This window comes from Myotis myotis, unplaced genomic scaffold, assembly GCF_014108235.1.
Source record: "Myotis myotis isolate mMyoMyo1 unplaced genomic scaffold, mMyoMyo1.p scaffold_m19_p_15, whole genome shotgun sequence".
Taxonomy (NCBI): Eukaryota; Metazoa; Chordata; class Mammalia; order Chiroptera; family Vespertilionidae; genus Myotis; species Myotis myotis.
The window spans coordinates 13,034,667-13,053,302 of NW_023416319.1; the positions used below are offsets into that span (position 1 = coordinate 13,034,667).

General features: G+C 41.1%; 1 protein-coding gene across 4 annotated transcripts in view; it reads left to right on the forward strand.

Annotated features, from left to right (window-relative positions):
* SORCS1 (sortilin related VPS10 domain containing receptor 1) overlaps positions 1–18,636 on the forward strand; it is a 474,955-nt gene that overhangs the window by 239,669 nt on the left and 216,650 nt on the right. For all 4 annotated transcript variants that reach the window (XM_036336058.1, XM_036336055.1, XM_036336056.1 and 1 more), the window contains exon 3: positions 12,282–12,381. In XM_036336058.1, the coding sequence (XP_036191951.1) occupies positions 12,282–12,381 (100 nt within the window). The remainder of the gene's footprint in view (positions 1–12,281; positions 12,382–18,636) is intronic.

Sequence of the window (18,636 nt, forward strand, 5' to 3'; positions counted from 1 at the left end):
TTTGGGTTTTGTTTTGTTTTTGTGTTGGAGGAGAAGGAACTTTTTCATATATAGTATTGCATTCCTTTCTTAGAATATTGATGACAAGATGGCTAGGCTTTATTAAATTTCTTTGATAAGATGACGGTCCCTTTCATATTTGATAACTTGTAATTTTGAGAAATGTCATTGCACAGGAATCAGAAAACCTGGGTTCTCTTTTCCCTTGGGCACCAACTAATGCGTGACTCGCTCACTCTGAGTTTGAGCCTCTTCATCCGAAGATTCACGTGGTTGGACTTACTCTGTTCTGTGAAACTGCACTCTATTGATCCCAAGAGGTCGTGTGAAAGTGTTAAAGAGTTACTAAAGGGGGGAGCAAGGATGCAGGAGGGGAGAGTTGGGGTGGAGGACAGGTGTTTCAATGAGGATAAATCCATATCTGTTTAATATATAATTAGACTAGGGCTTAAATCCTCCCACTGCTTTTTTTTTCTTTTAATCGAACCAAGGTGAAATCATCTAAGACCTTATTGAAGCTCTATCATTCTAGAAATTTTAGCTTTTTTCAAAGTAATAGGTAGGGACTAAAATTCTTTTAAAAGCTGCAAGTTACGGGTCTTGTATCACAGGAATGTACACATGAAACCTATCTGATCCTATTAGCCAGTGCCACCCAATAAATTAAAAAATAACTAAATAAAAGGCTGATATTTTAAAATGATATAATGATGCACAATAATGGATGCACCGTGTTTTCTAACCAGGCTCAATCATTTCACCCTTAAAAAGTTAAGTAGAGCCCTAACTGGTTTGGCTCAGTGGATGGAGCATCAGCCTGTGGACTCAAGGTCCCAGGTTCAATTCCGGTCAGGGGCGTGTACCTTGGTTGTGGGCACATCCCCAGTAGGAGGTGTGCAGGAGGCAGCTGATCATTGTTTCTCGCTCATCGATGTTTCTAACTCTCTATCCCTCACCCTTCCTCTCTGTAAAAAATTAATAAAATACATTTTAAAAAAAGTTAAGGTGAAAACAGAGAGGATGTAACAGACAGTATGTACCTCCATCCTGACCCCGGGTGTCTCCTGCAATGTTACCATGAGATTTATCTCTAAGGCCAACATCTCAGAGATCTGTTGTAGGCCTGTCAATGTAGAATTTTGCTGCTATGGGAATTATTGAATGTTCCAGTCATGCCTGGAGATCAGCTGGTCCAGTCCTCTCCCATTACATACGAGGAAGCAATTGTCTCATTTCCCAGTAAACTGAAGGCAGCAAATGCTCACTTATGTACCATCACGAGAAACTCAGGCTCCCACCATCTCTGGGATAAAACACAGCAAGGTGACATGACACTCCGAAAACAACTTTTATATTTTAGGATAATTGGATCATCTTAATACCAGGGAACCAAGTAAAGCCCACAGGCACCACTAAATATTTAGTTGATTATGCTTCCGGGAATACATTTTGTATAATGTTCATTTGTATGTTCTGATGGAAGGGCTAGGAGGACCGAGTAACATTGGCTTCATCTGATAAACGTTTTACTTATGTTTGCTTATTCCCCAGCAAGGCATTCCCAGTGCTCCTTTAGCCAACCCAAGTGCCATGTGAGAGGAGAAGCAGCACAGGACAATGAGCAGTCCCAGCTCAAATTCATTTTCTGACAAGGATTCTAAAGCGAGGAAGATGTATACATATGCCGTTTCAGCTGGGGGCCTGGAACTTGGGAGAAACAACATACAGAATTCTTGAATGAATGAGCTTCATAGAGACTACACATTGTGCCTGGTTTTAAAGAACTAATATTGGCTTATTAGATGTTTGGCTAGTGATTCTTTTTCAAAAAGAAAATGGACTTTAGGATGATACCTGGAAGATGTTATGCACAGTGGTGGTTCCTTGTTTGGGAGTCAGGTGATCTAAGTTCTGGGAGCTCCACTGGAAATTTTCATTTCTTTCCAGACAAATGATTCTATCTTTCTACAAAGAGCACAACACATAAATGGCTGAGCTGTCTTGTCTCTGCATTAAGCATGCTGGCTTCAAAAATCAACTGCCTGGGTTTGAATCCAGGTTCTAGTATGATGGTTGTGTGGCATTGGGCAAGTTGGTCATCCTCCTTAAGTCTCCATCTCTACATCTGTAACGTGGGTCATATCAGTACTTATAGGGTATTATGATAATTAAATGAGACAATCCTTGTAAAGCTCTTGTTAGCGCAGAGTAAGGTATGTTTTGAGCATTTGGTAGATGGTCACTGTTATTATTTATAAAACCATTTGACACAGTTGGTTATGAGTGTACGGTAATGCAGTCTATTCATGGGTGACCTCAGCATGAAGATGGAAGTGCTGGATCAGAAATGTCTGGGGCTCTTCACCCATCTAAATGATAAATGCATATTGTGTGTTCCATCGCTATGTTTATATGTAATATTTTAAGAAATTGATGCATAGTACATTTTACAAAAACATTAGTATGAGTTCTTTCTAAGTAAGAACCTGATTTCTCTTGCATTTGTGTCATGATTAACCATCTGACACAAAAACTCAGCAGGGAGCCCTGAATTTTGTTTTGTTTTGTTTTGTTTTGCTTCCTCACCCTCTAAAAAGAAACGAAAAGACCAAATGTGGAATTTCTCAAATTATACCTTCTGATAATAGAGGAGAACACTTCAGAGCAGTGTGTTCAAGCAGTAACATTGTTGGAGCACTTTTTGGATAATAGCAAAAGCTACAATGGTGGAGAGAGGGATAGAAGAGTGGGCGGAAGTGCATCTTGCTCTATAGTAGATGGCCAGCAGGTAGGGAACATCAGGTCCCTATGAGGGTAATACCTGGCAGAGAATAAATAGCCTGTGGGAGAGGTTCAGGTGTGCTGCATGGCCTATAAAGGAATCATTTCACTTCGCAGAGTGATGTGAGAAAGCTCAGTGGAGGAAGGGATATGTACATCCAGCCTTGAAGTAGACAAATGGATTTTGCTGGGCAGAAAGAAGGGTGAAAGGAGCTCATCCTGCCTTTAGAGAGCAGAGTCTATTAGCACAGGAAACTCTGAACATCCGCAGTTTCAGTGGAAAGGGGTCTGGGGTGTCGTAGAAGAAAGAAGAAAGAAGAAAGACTACTGGCGATGGCATTGTCAGGCATCCCGAGAAGGTGCCTGTGGAGTAGGATTGCTAAAGATGGGAAGGAGTATGTGCCCTGGCCCCCAGCACCCGTGTGTCTGTTTAGTAGAGGGTATTGCACCGCAAAGGCACAGAAGCATGAGCGAGGATGCATCTGTGAGAGAGAACAAGCAGTAGTTTTCCCTGTGCTGCTGTGCACAGGTTAAGTCCCAGACACCGCAGAGATGGTCAGGGCCTGCCAAGTATGGAACTTAAACTGAAGTGGAAGGTTCAAATGAGAGACACTGGAGGCAGACAGTCCTGCGCGCACGCCCGTGTGTATGTGTAGTTAGGAGAATTCTCTTCCTATACCTGTTCCTGAAAAAGCTGGACAGAAGACCTCTAATTTGCTTTCCTTTTCTTTTTAAAAAAATTTATTTTTATTGAGAGAGAGAGAGAGAGAGAGAGAGAGAGAGAGAGAGAGAGAGAGAGAAACATCAATAATGAGAGAGAATCATTGATCGGCTGCCTCCTGCACACCTTCTACTAGGGATTGAGCCTGAAACCTGGGCATGTGCCCTTGACTGGAATCGAAAGCAGGACCCTCTAGTCCACAGGCTGACACTCTATCCACTGAGCCAAACCAGCTAGGGCTTTGCCTTCCCTTTCTTAAGCAAAATAGTCAGAAATCCAGTTATCAGTGCCAACCAGTTTGGGTTACCTTTATACTCAACAATGAACTGGAAGGTATTTCAGAGGTAAAGGTTAACCCCTATCTTTATTGTTACCATTATTTTAGATCTCCAATTTTATCTACAGCAGAAATATATGGCATGTATGTGACAACGTGCTGTATACTATATCACCTTCTTTTCTGTGGAGCAGTATGCATCCAGTCACAAGCAAATAACATTCAGTTTCTTACCTCAACTGCCCCGTGTGACTGGAAACATTAACACCAAAGAAGGACAATGGCCCAGAAAGCCCAGGAAGATAAGAGAGAACTTTCACAACCTGTGAACATGTAGGTACCCACCCATGTCTTACACTGAAAAATAAAATTCTAAATTCTGTGACATATGGCAGAGTGGTCATTCCTTTGCATCCCATTGACACGGCCTGCCTCCTAACCCCACAGTTTAACTCCTCTCCCTCTTAATTCTGCAAGTTAACCTGAAAAGTTCAGGGAATCCAAGAAGCAGAGGGAAGCTTATTCAACTCGGCTGCACCATAATGTCTCATCAGCACGTTTAAATTCTATGGTTAGGCTGCCGGGCGAAGGAATTTCAGGGCAGAATCCTTCGAAAGCAGGAGACAATTGCCTTCAGCTCCCCGCCATCATTTGATGTAGATTGCTTATTATATTCTCAAGATATTATGAAAAATGCATTTGGAGATCTTTGCTTGACAGTGGGCAGACTACCGGAATCTGGTGACTGTATTTAAAATGTACAGAGGTTTGCTACAGAACGGGCATAGATTATTAGTTGGGCTGACAGGTTAAAAAAATCTGCCAGTGAATGATAATGAAGTTATTTAAATGTCGACTCACACACATTTTCTGAGCCCTAAATTACTCCCACGGCTTTAACCTGGTGCATCCTATGTTATCCAAGAGTAGAGTCTGTGATGCAGCCCGTGTGCCTTTGGCTTTGGAAGCTATTTTTGTGCTGCCAAATGCACTAGTGCAATGAAAGGGGCTGTTCTTCATGATTTTAGGAAAGAAGCAAAACACACACGCCACAGCTGCGATTTAGAGGCGAACGCTGCTCTGCAGGACATCTCCTTGGTGCTGATTTGAGTAAAGCCCTGGCGCTTCCTGTCTCAGAGTTTCCCCTGTCGCTTGTTTTGTGACCTTGGCCATGTGGCTTGATGTGTCTGGGGTAGAATGTTTTCTCTTTCTGGGGTCTGAAGGTGGAGAAGGAGGAGCTCAGGGCATTTGGGTACTTTCTAGAACCTTTTGAAGAAGTAGCCTTGGTCATCCTTGGTTCAAATAATGTGCCCATTACTCATCATGCATTCATTTACCCTCCATGTGCAGAGGGCATCTGCTATGTGTCCACACTGTCCTGGAGAATGGAGATTTGGGAGGAGAAGGTGAACAAAGATAGTCACTGCCTTTGGAGTCAATGACTGGGTCAGGACATGGATGTCAGGCAGAGGTTTCTTGATGGAAAGGTACAGGAGTGTGGAACATGCCCACTCATCCCACTTCAGCCCACATAGCTGATTGTGTCTGCTAAGAGCAGGGAGTAGTAGTCCTTTGCCAGGCTGCGTGAGCTTCTTACTGACTTAGTAGAAATCCAATTGGCCATGCAAGAACAGCAAGCATCTGTCAAGTCAGGATTTACTCAGAACCACACTGTGAGCATCCGGGGTACTCTTCTGAGAGCTAGGAAGCCAGCAGTGAACAGAACGGACATCTTTCCTGCTCCCATGGAGCTTATATCTGGTGGGTGAAGATAGATAACAAAAAACAAGTTGATCTATGAGACGGGGTAAATAGCATGAAGAGAAATGGAAGAGGCTAAGGGGGATCCGGGTGCTGGGGGGAGAAGAGGGGTTACTGTGTCATACAGCATGACTGTTGTCCAGAAAGAAGTGAGAGGCCATCTGTCGAGGTATCTGGGGAAAGAGCTTTCGAAGTATACGGAATAGCAAGACTAGGATGAGCAGAGGTAGGGGTCAGGCAGAAAAAAAGAGAAGGATTAACGATTATTATCCTTCAGACCTTCAGGGAAAAAAGTAAATGTGGAAATAGCAGATCTGGAGTTTGTTTGTTGAGGGAACCAGGGGGCTGAATGGTTACTCAGTTAGACAGGCCCTGCATGGGATTCTGTTTGATGCCAAGTGCTCTGCATCCGCGGTATCTTGGTAACCTGCATGAGACATCGTGAGATCATTAAGAGGTGGGCCCACTCACGTGGCCTATATCTCCAGCCTTTCCAGAAGCCAGGGTGGCCCAGATACATGACACGCTTCCGTTTCCTCTTGGATCGCTGGGTGAGTTTCTGCTTATACTTTTCTTAAAGTTGATTCTTCCTCTGCCCTTTTACTGGATGTGAAGAAAACCCCGGTTTTGATCTACACCATGTCGGAATTTGAACAGTCTCAGTCCATATTTCTTTGACTAAGAAATGCAGGACTAGATTTTGTAAATATATTCTCTTCACCTCTTGTAGCCTTTGAGAGTGGCAGCGTCCCATGGGGTTTAGTGGGGCAAGTTCCAAGTTTGTGGCCTTTGGGAGGCTGGATGCACTTCTGGATCCTCCATATCTGTAACATGTGGTTAATATCAGTGTTCATTTCATAGGACTCTGCACATGAAGTGCTTAGATCATGTTCAATTGTGTTATCTGTTAGGTTTGTGAAGCATAATTGTTTATTAAGCAGTGGGATCCTGGCACATTTATTATAGAAGCAGTGTAAATCTTTAACTTGTAAATTTCAGTTCTTATCCTTACTCACCAATCCAAGTCCCACATGAAACTAATGCATGCCTTTTAAAATATGACAGTATGGCCCAGCCATTGTGGTACCATTGGTTGAGCATCGCCCCATGCACCAAGAGTCACCAGTTCGATTCCCTGTCAGGGCACATGTCCAAGGTTGTGGGTTCAGTCCCCAGAAGGGAGTGTGCAGGAAGCAGCCCATAGATGTCTCTCTCTCTCTTTCTCTCTCTCTCTAATCAATTAAAACATATTAAAAACAAATAAAATAAGATATCATACTCTAAATTCGGCTTCATTGAAAAATGGTAATAGCTTCACGAATAGCTTTCTGTTCTCAGAAAACTAAATCTCAGTCATTTTCAGAGGTTGAGATTTACCTTGAGGATTTTAATGGATTTTAGTAAGTGTTAGGCAAAGAATACAAAAAAACCCCCAAACAAACAAGAAAAAAACAAAAAATGTGATAACATGAATAACAGAAGCTATAATTTATAGATAGTTTCTTATATGCCAGCCATTGTGCTGGGCACTTTTTATGGCCTAATTTAGTTTACAGACAATTTTTTTGCTGATTTATTATCTCATTTGATGGTATAAGGTTATAGTAGAGGGAATCCAATCCCACCTTTTACTTCTGCTGCTCTTTGTGGAAACTAGTCACATCCTGTATTGATCCCTTCAAGCATGATGGGACACTGCTATCTGGAAGTGATCATAAGTTCTTGGAAGACAGGTGCCATGCCTTTACCGTGGTTCCTCCACCCCTTGAAGCAACTCATTTTAGCTCTGTGCATATGGTAAATGGATAAAGACACACGCTTTCAAATGTTCTAAAAGTCACTATTTAGGATATGTTTGTAAAGAGGGTAAAGTAGGAATTAAAGCTCAAAAGCAAACACACTCCAGCTTTGATTTAATGCCTTACATATGTATTTTCCTGGAGTGCTTATTTTTTAAGCTTTTAGCTTTTTCTACTACGGCATAGCATAGGTGCTGACAGGAGTTCTGTTTTTCATCTGTAGATAAGTCAGCCTGTAAACAAAACCTGAAAAAAATTTTGTTTGTTTTGGAATGTTTTAAAAAATGGTACAGATTGAGACATCAAGGCTACTTATATTGCATCTTAAATATATTTGTGTCTTTGTATGATGCATAATTTTTAAATATTGTTTTCTTGGGTTTTGTTGGTGGTGGTGGTGTTTTGCCTTTACAACAATAGTAACATTATGGTTCGCATAGGCTGGCCTTTATGTTTGCAAATTTGGTTTTAAATATTTTTATGGTTCCCCTTTTCTTGTAAAGCCAAGATCCACAATCTTTCTTTTCCTTTTTTTAAACTGATATTGTGTCCCCCAAAGTATGTTGTTCAGAACACTGATCTCATTACATACACCTCAAGAATGGACTTATAATCAAATATATTTGGAAAATGCTATATGACATATGCACTTAAGAGTTTCACTGTATTTATTAGAATAATTAAAACTTACAAGTTCTGAAGTAAAGGAACATTAAATTTTGTTTAATCAACAATTTCCTAACTTTTAAAAAAAATCTTGGATAATACTGCTCTGTCCCCATCCCTAGGAATGATACTTAAACTTATTAACAGCCAGTACATTGGCTCACCAGGCAGCCTGCTGCTCAACTGTCTGTCTCTCCTCTGCTCTTTCAGAGCCCACATCCCTAGGAGACGCAGTTCCCACAGTTAACCATGGAAAGATAACTGGAAGCATCTGTTGGCTGTGAATGGGGTTTGCACATGGCCACTAGGAATTGCCTTCCAGGGTGCAGTGCCTCCCCAAGGGCACTGTCGCCTTCACTGGGATTGGCTAAAGAATTGACCAGTGAGAACATGGGCTCCACTTAGTGTTGGAGCAAGTTCCTTGAGGACCTCTGTGTTGCCAGCCCACCGTCTTTTGATTGCTTGACTGTAAAGAGATCTAGGAGGCCTCCAGGGGATAAACCATGTGGTGAGGTTGGCACGAGTGCTACCCAGAAAACTTGGTGTTGCAAATATTTGCCAGCTGGTTTGCAAATGTTGGAATGGTTTCATTTCTGTACCATTATGCCAATGTATCCCAACTGATTGTTAGTTTTATCCATGACACATGTCAACTGTCTAATTCTAGTTCTATGCTATAACCTTGAGCAACTGCTAGTCTATGCCATTTTGGGTTTATGAAAATGCATACTTTTTTTTTCCTCCCTGTCTATTAATAATTACAGTAGAATAATGTTTAAACATGTAGCTTTGCTGGAATTGAGAATTCACACATTTTACTTTACTTTTTGAGGTTTGAAAAATCAAGGGGCAAGAGACAGCACAAAAAGTCATGGCAGATACCTCAGAGGATTTAGATTGGTGATCCTATAAAATAAAAGGCTAATATGCAAATAGACCAAATGGCAGAACAACCGAACAACCAAACAACCGGTTGCTATGATGTGCACTGACCACCAGGGGGCGCGTTTGGAACATGGCGGGCATTGGCAGCAAGTGGGAGAGCATGGAACATGGAGGGTGTCAGCCGTGGTGGGATGGTGGAGCAGGTGAGCGGGAGCACCGGACAAAGGCAGGGTGCCAGTTGCTGTGATGGGGCGAGCCTCTAGTGGTTACTGAAAATTCTTTGCTCCCGTGCACCATGGTCCTGCCTGGCACTTGCACCTGCTGCTGGTGCTGGCCCCGCTCACACCCGCTGCTGGCACCCAACACCGGCCCCGATCACTCGGCACAGTCAGCAGGTGCATGTGGCAGCTGCCGGCTCCAATTGCCCCTCAGGGCTCCTCCACCTCCCCCTGCTCCTGAGGGGCCATCAGGGCTGGCAGCTGCCTCTTGCACCCGCTGCCAGCAACAGCCCTGCTTGGACCCACTGCTGGCGCCAGAGCCACTGCTGGCAGCGCCCAGCTCCATTCCCGATTACTCGCCCACTGATGGTGCCGGCCCCAATCCTGCGAGCAGGGCCAGCACAGTCAGTGCGTGGGAGTGGTGGTGGTGGGAGCAGAGGTGGTGGGAGCGGGAGTGGGGCTGCGCAAAGACGGACTGGGGGCCATAGCAGGAGGGGCCAGGCGGGGGTGCAGAGGATGGGCCGAAACCTGCCCCTGTGCCCACTGCAGCCTTGCAGCCCACAGTTCCTTTCAAGGTGCACGAATTTGTGCACTGGGCCCCTAGTGTTATAATAAGAGGGAAGCATCCAATAACTTAGTGTAAGCTCTCTGAAAAAAAATAAGTTGCTAATGTAAATCTGAACTAGTTCCTTCATTATCATCTTATCACATTGGGATTTCAGTTAAATACACACACCCACAAACTCATGCAAATGAGGATGATTTTATATAAAATTCTTATTGGATAATCTTTATTTGTCCTTGTAGAATATTTTTTTAATCTAAAAATATTCATTGAATAGCTCAGGGGTCAAATTGACAGAAATTATAAGAACTAATCATCACCTCTCTCTGGGCTGGTCCCCACTTCTATAGCCTCCTTTCCTTTTACCCCCTCTAGGAAAAGTGAACCATTTTCTCCTTTCCAACCTAGTTCTAATGATTTCCCTCTATCAATAGCAAAATTTACTAATGTAACAGTATTTGCACATTTCATTCTCCTCACATCACCACCCTTGATGTAGATTTTGAATCTATTTGTTTGTTCTTAAATTTGTAAGTATTGTTCAGAATAATGAATAGTAAAAACTATCCAAGAAAAGGAGCCAGAGAAAGGCTAGTAAAATTTTTGAGACAAATATGTCTTTATAAGAAGAGAAAGATCTCTTCTCACTTACCTTTCAAACTTTTCTCATGTATCCCGGTAAGGCCAGGGTAAGAATGGAAAAACAAACAAATAAACAAATGCTGAGATTGCACTAAGTTAGAAAATAAGGCTCAGAGATTTCTTGGAGATAGGAGGAAATTTCACATCAGCATGAGTTTGGGAAGAATATGATCCAGAGGTAAAATCTATGAAAGAGTTTTGGATTTTCTTCAAATGGTCCTGAGGAAAGCAGGTTATATCCTCAGGTTATACAAAGTGCCTTCTAGTTTATAGTGCTCTTACCAGTTCTCTTTTTAAAAGTTCTACCCATTTTCCATTTTCAAGTTCCATAGGTCTTCCAAAAATCTTTGCATAATATCCCAATCCCAATCTTTGGTGATTTGAAATATCATCTAAATTCTATGAAGAATTACTATTTGTAACATATACAAATATATTACATATTGTATTACAATATATAATTGCAAGAATACAATATTATCTATAATATTTATAGGTAATATATATATCCATATAAATATATATATATATATATATATATATATATATGTTTATTTATTTTTTTTTTAGGGTGAAAATACCCTGGATCCTCAACCAGAATAAATTCTTATTTCCTTAATTCCAGAATCACATGTTACACAGCTTTCATGCTGATGTGCCTGGTCTGGAGTAGGCACTTAATTCATGGTGATGAGATTATTAGCACAAACTTCTGTTTAGCCTTTCTGACCTGTAGGAATTTGTAACTTTTATCAGTATTAGAAATGAATTAAGGTGATTACATTTTTATATTTTTCTAATTAAGCCAACTTTATTTTCTAAGCCTTGTTAATTCTTATCTGTATCATTGCACTTAACAAATCATAAGTTTATATGTGTCTGCCTCTCATGTAAAGCTGTTGGATTCTTGAGAGTAGGAGCAATGTATTGTGTCCTGGTACATTTTTAGGAGCTCTATAAACATATATAAATGAATGAATGAATGAATGGTATCAGGACTCTCCTATATGTATAAAGTAGGCTGAAAGGAACTTTTATTTATACTTGTTTACTTTAAATAAAAAAAAAATAAAGCTGTGGCATAGTATTGGTAACACAGCACTGAGGGTCAGAATCCCTAGATTCAAATTCTAGCTGACCACCTATCAGCTATTTTCTTTGAATAGGTCACTTAAGTTCATTCAACCAATTTCTTCAAATACAGATAATATTCTCTGCTGCACATAGTGGTAATAATGGTCTAATACAATTACAATTCTGAAATATATAGTAGCTTTTCCTAGAGAAGGTGATTAAGGCCTATTTATTCAGTCTGAATCAATAAGTTGTTGACCAATGGCTGGATAAAGATGAAAGAATCTCCACAGAGATAGGGTCAGTGCCACGAAGCAATGTCCTCTCACCTCCAGGTTGCTTAACCCTGGAAAAGGCCACTGAGTGAGATGGTGAAATTTCACACTTTAAGACATTTTCTTGCTCCTCAATAACAGGAAATGACCGAATGACCTCTGAAAGGACTGACCCACCATATATTCTATGACTCATGGAAGAAGACACAACTTGCAGATAAATCAGGAGAACCTTCTTTTCCATTGTGCCAAAGATTAAAAGCATAAGTTTGGAAATGTCAAATCTAAATAAAAAATCTTTTTATTCTTTGGTCAATACAAGGGAAATGCTCATCTCTTAAGCTTTTCAAATTAACCACATCCTTTATGCAATGTGCATGCAGCAAGGGTTAAGGAGCAGTAGAGAGATGGAGTTTTAATTTTTACCAATTCAATTTAAATGCAAATTTTAATCATCACATGATGCCACTGTGTACATAATTAAGCATCATTATATACTGCATGAATCACTTAGCAACTTCCCTAGAGCCATTCTACTATGGAAAACATACATTATACTGACAAGCAGCCAAATGACATATCCTTCTGTCCTCATTAATGCTCCTTTTGAATTATAGGTCAACCGATTATGGGACAACCTATGAGAAGCTGAATGATAAAGTTGGGTTGAAAACAATTTTAAGTTATCTCTACGTGTGTCCTACCAACAAGCGTAAGGTAAGAAATGTATATTCAGCATGCTACTTAGTCATGATATGATTTCTGTTTTGCTTGGCTAACCTCTTTAGCCACCTAAAAATCCATTACAGTTAAGCTTTAAGAGATGTATAGATGAGCTGATGAACGTTAAGGTGGTAAAATGCCTGACATTATAATTTTCAGATCAGCAGCTGTGACTGTAAGGAGGGCAAGGTGTAGGTATATCATTACCATTTTCAAAAGACAACTACAGGCAATGAGTCTTATTAGATGGAGGCTGCTGACTCTCTCATAAGACCTCTGACCAATCAGCGATGAGAATCAGAATGAGCCTTGACAAAAAGATGGGATTTTCATCTGATGTCCCCCGTTTTCCATGGACATGGAGTAAATAAATGAACTAGAATAGAAGTGAGTACATTGTTACTATAGCAGGTTGGAAGTTTTATTTCTAAAGTTTATGCAACCTGCATGCAAATGCCAGGATGGAGTTACTGCTGGAATGAACCCGGTAGATCATCATATAGCACACCCTAATTTTTCAGGTGAGAAAACTAAGGTTTAAAGAAGAGAAGTGGTTTGCTCCCATGGCAGAGTTATGGGCACAGTTGGGACTAGAATTCAGGTCTCTTGGTTGACAGTCATAGTACAATATACTGCTCCTATTACTCTTCCAAGAGAGATATTTTCTTAGCAAGAAAATGTTTGCTTTTAAATAAGAAAATTTCAGATATATCAGTAGTGACTGTTAATGGCCTTGGGCAGGGTCTTCATTTTGTTACCCAGACTGTGGAAGGTAGATGAGAACAACTCTAAACAGTTATCTTCAACACTGGCTGCACATTCAAAGCACTAAGCGGTCCCCAAATGCCCACGCCCCGGTCCCATCCTATTGCTCTGTATTAGGGCTCAGGTACCTTGAGCAAACTCCCCAGATGCTTCTGGTTTGTGTCTAGGATGAAGAACCACTTAAGCAAAGTATAATGTTCCCTGTGGCTCTAAACATGTCAAGTTCTTCAATAGGAGCAGCAGAACTTGCCAGGTGTCCATAGACTCTGGTCCGATGGCTAGAGTAAAAACCCAGCTAAGCCAATTAGCAAGTGTGCAACTATGGTGATCTTCTTACTCTCTCCAAGCACAGTGTCATCAAATGTAAAATAGAGGATAATTATAGGACATACCTCAGGAGGAGAATTGTGAATATTATATGAAATAAGTCATTTCCAGTGTTGAGCACAGACTAGTTAAGCTTAATCAATGTTTTCTCTTCCCTTTGTTCTTCTTTTCTCACCTTCTTTTTCCTCCTCCTTCATATAATTATTGGAGGTCACAGTAGTGATTATCCTCTATAAATAGCAGTGTTCATTAGAACTTTCTACAGTGATAGGAATGTTTCTCTAAGTTGTCCAGTACTGTAAACAGGAACCACTTGGGGTCTTGAGTATTTTGAAATATGGCTAGTGTGACCGAGGAACTGGGTTTTACGTTTTATGTAATATTAATTCATTTAAAGGCAATTACCCACATGTGGCTGATGGCCACAGTATTACACAGCACAGTTTAATAATGTCATCTTCAATATTGAGAGATAGACCCTGAACATTCCTATCCCCCCTTACTGGCTGATTATTGGTCCATCATCAATAATTAGATATAAACAATTTTGATCTGCTGTATATACAACTAAATTGAGGAGCTGAACTTATATTCTCTAAAAAATATTTTTATTGATTTCAGAGAGGAAGGAGAGGGAGAGAAAGAAATACCAATGATGAGAGAGAATTGACTGCCTCCTGCATGCCTCACACTGGGGATCCAGCCCACAATCCTGGCATGTGCCCTGACCGGTAATTGAACCATGACCTCCTAGTTCATAAGTCAACACTCAACCATTGAGCTACACTGGCTGGGCTATCCTTTATTTTTATGATGAGCTTTAGTTATTTTGCTTAGCTTTGAATCAATTCTTGTAGACCCTATTGATTTTTCCTCTAGTTCACATTTTTAATAAATTTTGTTTAGCAATCAACAAAATGTAAGCACCATAGGCTGCAAAGAGAAATAAACCAGCATTCCACCCTCAGAGGTCCTGTATTTTCGTAATGAATGGAACATGACATTTTTGCATTGAAAGTTTCCTCGAGAATATTTCCACTTGCAGGTGACTGTGGGTGAGTCATTTACATTTCCCCTTTGTAAACTGATCTAGGCAAAACAAAGACATTTACTAGACGAGGTCTGAGAATTGTTCTAATCTAATGATGTCCATTAGAAGAAAATATGATTTAAAATTACAAGATTTTGCCCAGCCAGTGTGACTCAGTGGGTGAGCATTGACCCATTAACCAGGAGTTCCTGGTTCAATTCCTGGTCAGGGCACATGCCCAGGATGCCGGCTGGATCCCCGTGCAGGAGTCAGCCAATCAATGATTCTCTGTCATCATTGATGTTTCTGTCTCTCCCTTCCTTTCTGAAATCAATAAAAATATATTTTAAAATATATAAGATGTCAAATATCATAAGTAAGCATAGTCTTTTCATTAGCATCAGAATAGGTGATGACCTAGAGTTTCCAAGATTGTTTGCAGGAGCAGGACTTGAAGATTGAAACTCTGAAGTCCTGAGGTAAGTAGTTCCTGAGACTGAAAGGAAAGCTTAGACAGCATACAGCAAGGTGCCCTGCCATGGAGTCCACTCATGTCAGTACCCCGGTCTCACTCCCCCTGCACCTGAATCTAGAGCAGTGATGGTGAACCTATGACACGCGTGTCAGAGGTGACACACGAACTCATTTTTTTGGTTGATTTTTCTTTGTTAAATGGCATTTAAATATATAAAATAAATATCAAAAATATAAGTCTTTGTTTTACTATGGTTGCAAATATCAAAAAATTTCTATATGTGACACGGCACCAGAGTTAAGTTAGGGTTTTTCAAAATGCTGACACGCCGAGCTCAAAAGGTTCGCCATCACTAATCTAGAGCTATCTGGAGGACTTTAGAGAGGGTGTTTGGCCACGGGCGTTTTGCTGAAAGCAAGACTTGGCCAACCCTAAGTCCAGAGAAAGAGAAGGGGTTGCCCATGACTATGAGACAATGGTTTCCCCTGGGACAGCTCCATTCCAGAAGCAGAGCCAGGCCTGAGCTGTTTAAGTCACCATATTTATGGGAGAACCTAAGAGAAGGGACCTTTGCCTCTCTTCCTCTACAGATAACCGAGGCCTTCAGGGTCACTTTCCGTGATGTTGATAGATTTAAGAAATATTGGAGGACCATGGAGATCTTTCCAGTGGTTCAGAAACTGATAAAGTTGACATAGCAATATATTTGTGTACAGTTTTTCTACTTATGAAGTGAATTCATCACCATGAAATATGTATTCCTTCCCCCAAAGGGACATACTTGGACCAGAGATAGTACCTGCACAACATTTTAAAGTGTGAATATATTTCCCCAATCAGTGAAGCTTTAGATTTAAAAAGAGGGGGGAGGAGAAAGAGGAAAAGATCAAGCTGTATTAATTATGCAGGACAAAGGCGCTTAAGTTCCTTCCAATTCCCACAGGACTTCTGTGCCCTCCAGTGAAGAGGCGGGCTCCTGTAAAGGGTTGTGTTAGTTCTTTGAGTTCCCTAGGGAGCTCCGAAACCAGGGAACATCTTTTGTACCAGATAGTTCTATTTGCTTTTCATATCTGTGGGAGCAACTGGAATAAAACTGACATCGGGGTCGCTGCCTTGCAGTCCCAGAAACCTGTTTTGCCTTCCTGTTCTCGTTGCTATTTGTAGCTGCTCCTGAGGACCGGTGGGGTTCTTCAATCACCCATCTCAGGCAGCAGGCCTGCCCTGGCTTTGCAGGCAGTTTGTTAGGGGCGTTCCTGGGATCAGAGTCCAGAACAAAGCAGGCCCTTATTTACAGTTTAAATTGATGATCGTCCACTGGCTGTTTCGCTGCAAGCCTGCTGTAAATTACAGCAGCTTTCCCTGGATGGGTCAGTTACCGTGAAAACTGTAATCTCGTCATAGGTCAGGATAGGAAATCTTGATTCAGAGACATAGAAAGGCTGCTGCCAGGTATTATCCTAGCAGTATATTTGTGTAGAGTTTTTCTACTGGTGAAGTGAATTCATCACCGTGAAATACATATTTTTCCCCCCAAAGGGACATACTTGGACCAGAGAAAGTCCCTGCACAACATTTTAAAGTGTGAATATATTTTCCCAATCAATGAGAATTTATATTTAAAAAAATAAAAAGGGAGGGAGGGAGGGCCCAGCCTGCATGGCTCAGTGGTTGAGCATCAGCCCGGAGGTCACGGTTCAATTCCTGGTCATCATCAGGGCACATGCCCAGGTTGCAGCTCAGTCCCTGGTGGGGGGCATGCAGGAGGCAGCCGATCAATGATTCTCATCATTGATATTTCTGTTTCTCTCTCCCTCTCCCTTCCTCTCTGAAATCAATAAAATATGTTTTAAAAAAAAAACGAGGGGAAGGGGGTTTGGGGAAGAAAGAGGAAAAGAAAAGGAAAAAGATCAAGCTCTATTCATTATGCAGGACAAAGACACTTACGTTCCTTCCAATTCCCCCCAGCATTATCTTATACTGCCTTCCAGAAGGAACCCTGCGCCTGACCTCTGATGTACAAGATAGGCTCAAAGGAGCAGGGATGGGGTGGATCCTAGTGGCAGAGGATAGACAGGCTTAGCTGTCTGTCCTGTATCTCCAAAGGAGAGCATTCTACCCCCCCTCCCCCCGACTTCATGGTAAATCCCAATGCTTGTTGGTGTCAGCAGTGGTTTGTTGGGTACATACATATAATCCTCTATGAGAAAAGATGATTTAACCGATGCCCGAAATAAACAGCTGGGTTGCAGAGGGTAAATGAGAAGAACAATTCAAATGTAGCAAAGAAAGAAAAAATCAATGTGGAAAGCTCAGCCTCCTTTTTAAATTCTCCTGAGTTTATTGGTATTCTGCCTAAAAAGAAAACTTTCTTTATCCTCTGTGTGTATCTATCAGCAATACTTTCCCATTAGCCCCAACCAATTTAGCTGTTCTCCCTTCATGAGATGTTAACATCTTCAAGGATTAAAGAATACACAATCCCAAGTAGAATTCATTGGAAGACAAAAGAAACAAAAAGTGTTTTTCTTTAAATGTGTGCAGCAGTCAGTCATTCTGTTGTTAAATCCTTGTACTCTCTGCACCCTATGTTCCCAGCAAAGAAAAAATCCAGAGCGTATTTGTTCTTTATATGTCCTGTGCCCCCTTCACATTCCTATTCCTTCCGCTTTCTGTGTTATTGCCAGTTAATGAATGTAATTCTGCTGAGAGAGCCTCTCAAGACTTTCATCCTATAAATAGGACCCTGACTCCCCAGAACACATCGATCATTCTTTGGGGTCTCTTGGTACATGCCAACATTAAACACTTTTCTCCAGATGTTTGGGTTTTCATTACTATACCATATGGGGCACTTTCTAAATAAGCATTTAATTATTGACTCCTTGCCTTCTCTTTCCATGCTGGACTTCCTTAATTCCCCTTATCATTTGCTTGGGTGGTCTGCATCATGTATGTGCCTGCTGGGGACAGGGAAGAAGTGGTTGATAGAGTCTGCCAGTGTCTCTTAGGGAAAATTATGGAGTCACTGAGACAGTTTCTGCCTTTTTACTTCACAGGTATGGAAACCAAGTCAGGGAAGTTGAGTGACTTGCCTGTGTGAGGCTCCATGTAGCTGCTGAATGAAAAACTAAGAGCATTAGACCTTTAAAGCAAACCTCACATGCCAGCTGTTCTATAAAATCTAATCAATTCCACTAGTGAGATTTTCTCACTCTTATCTCTAAGACATTTGCTTTTCTATTCTAGCACTTTTCTCTCACTTCTGATTATAGTCGTTTTTGACTATATCTGACCTCTGCCCTTTGGAATGCAAAGTCCGAGATGGGGTAAAGTGCCTTGATCAGTTTTGCAGCCCCTAACATGCCAAGCATGGGTGTTGGTATAGAATGGGTGTCTAGCTTATGGCTGAGGATTTGAATTGAACTGCGGCTGGATTTTGGATTCCTAGGCTGGATCTTGAAAAGGAAAGTACATTGTGAAATCAGCTTTGACGCATTTATTTTCTCTAATTATAAAATTCTTTCAAGAGAATAAACAAAGATAGTAAAAAAAAAATCCCTATAGGTTTCAGTCATGTCTAGGCCAGAAGGTATAGTTTTATCTTTTCTAGCCAAAAAGAACATGATAAATATTTAAAATGCCGAGACTTTGC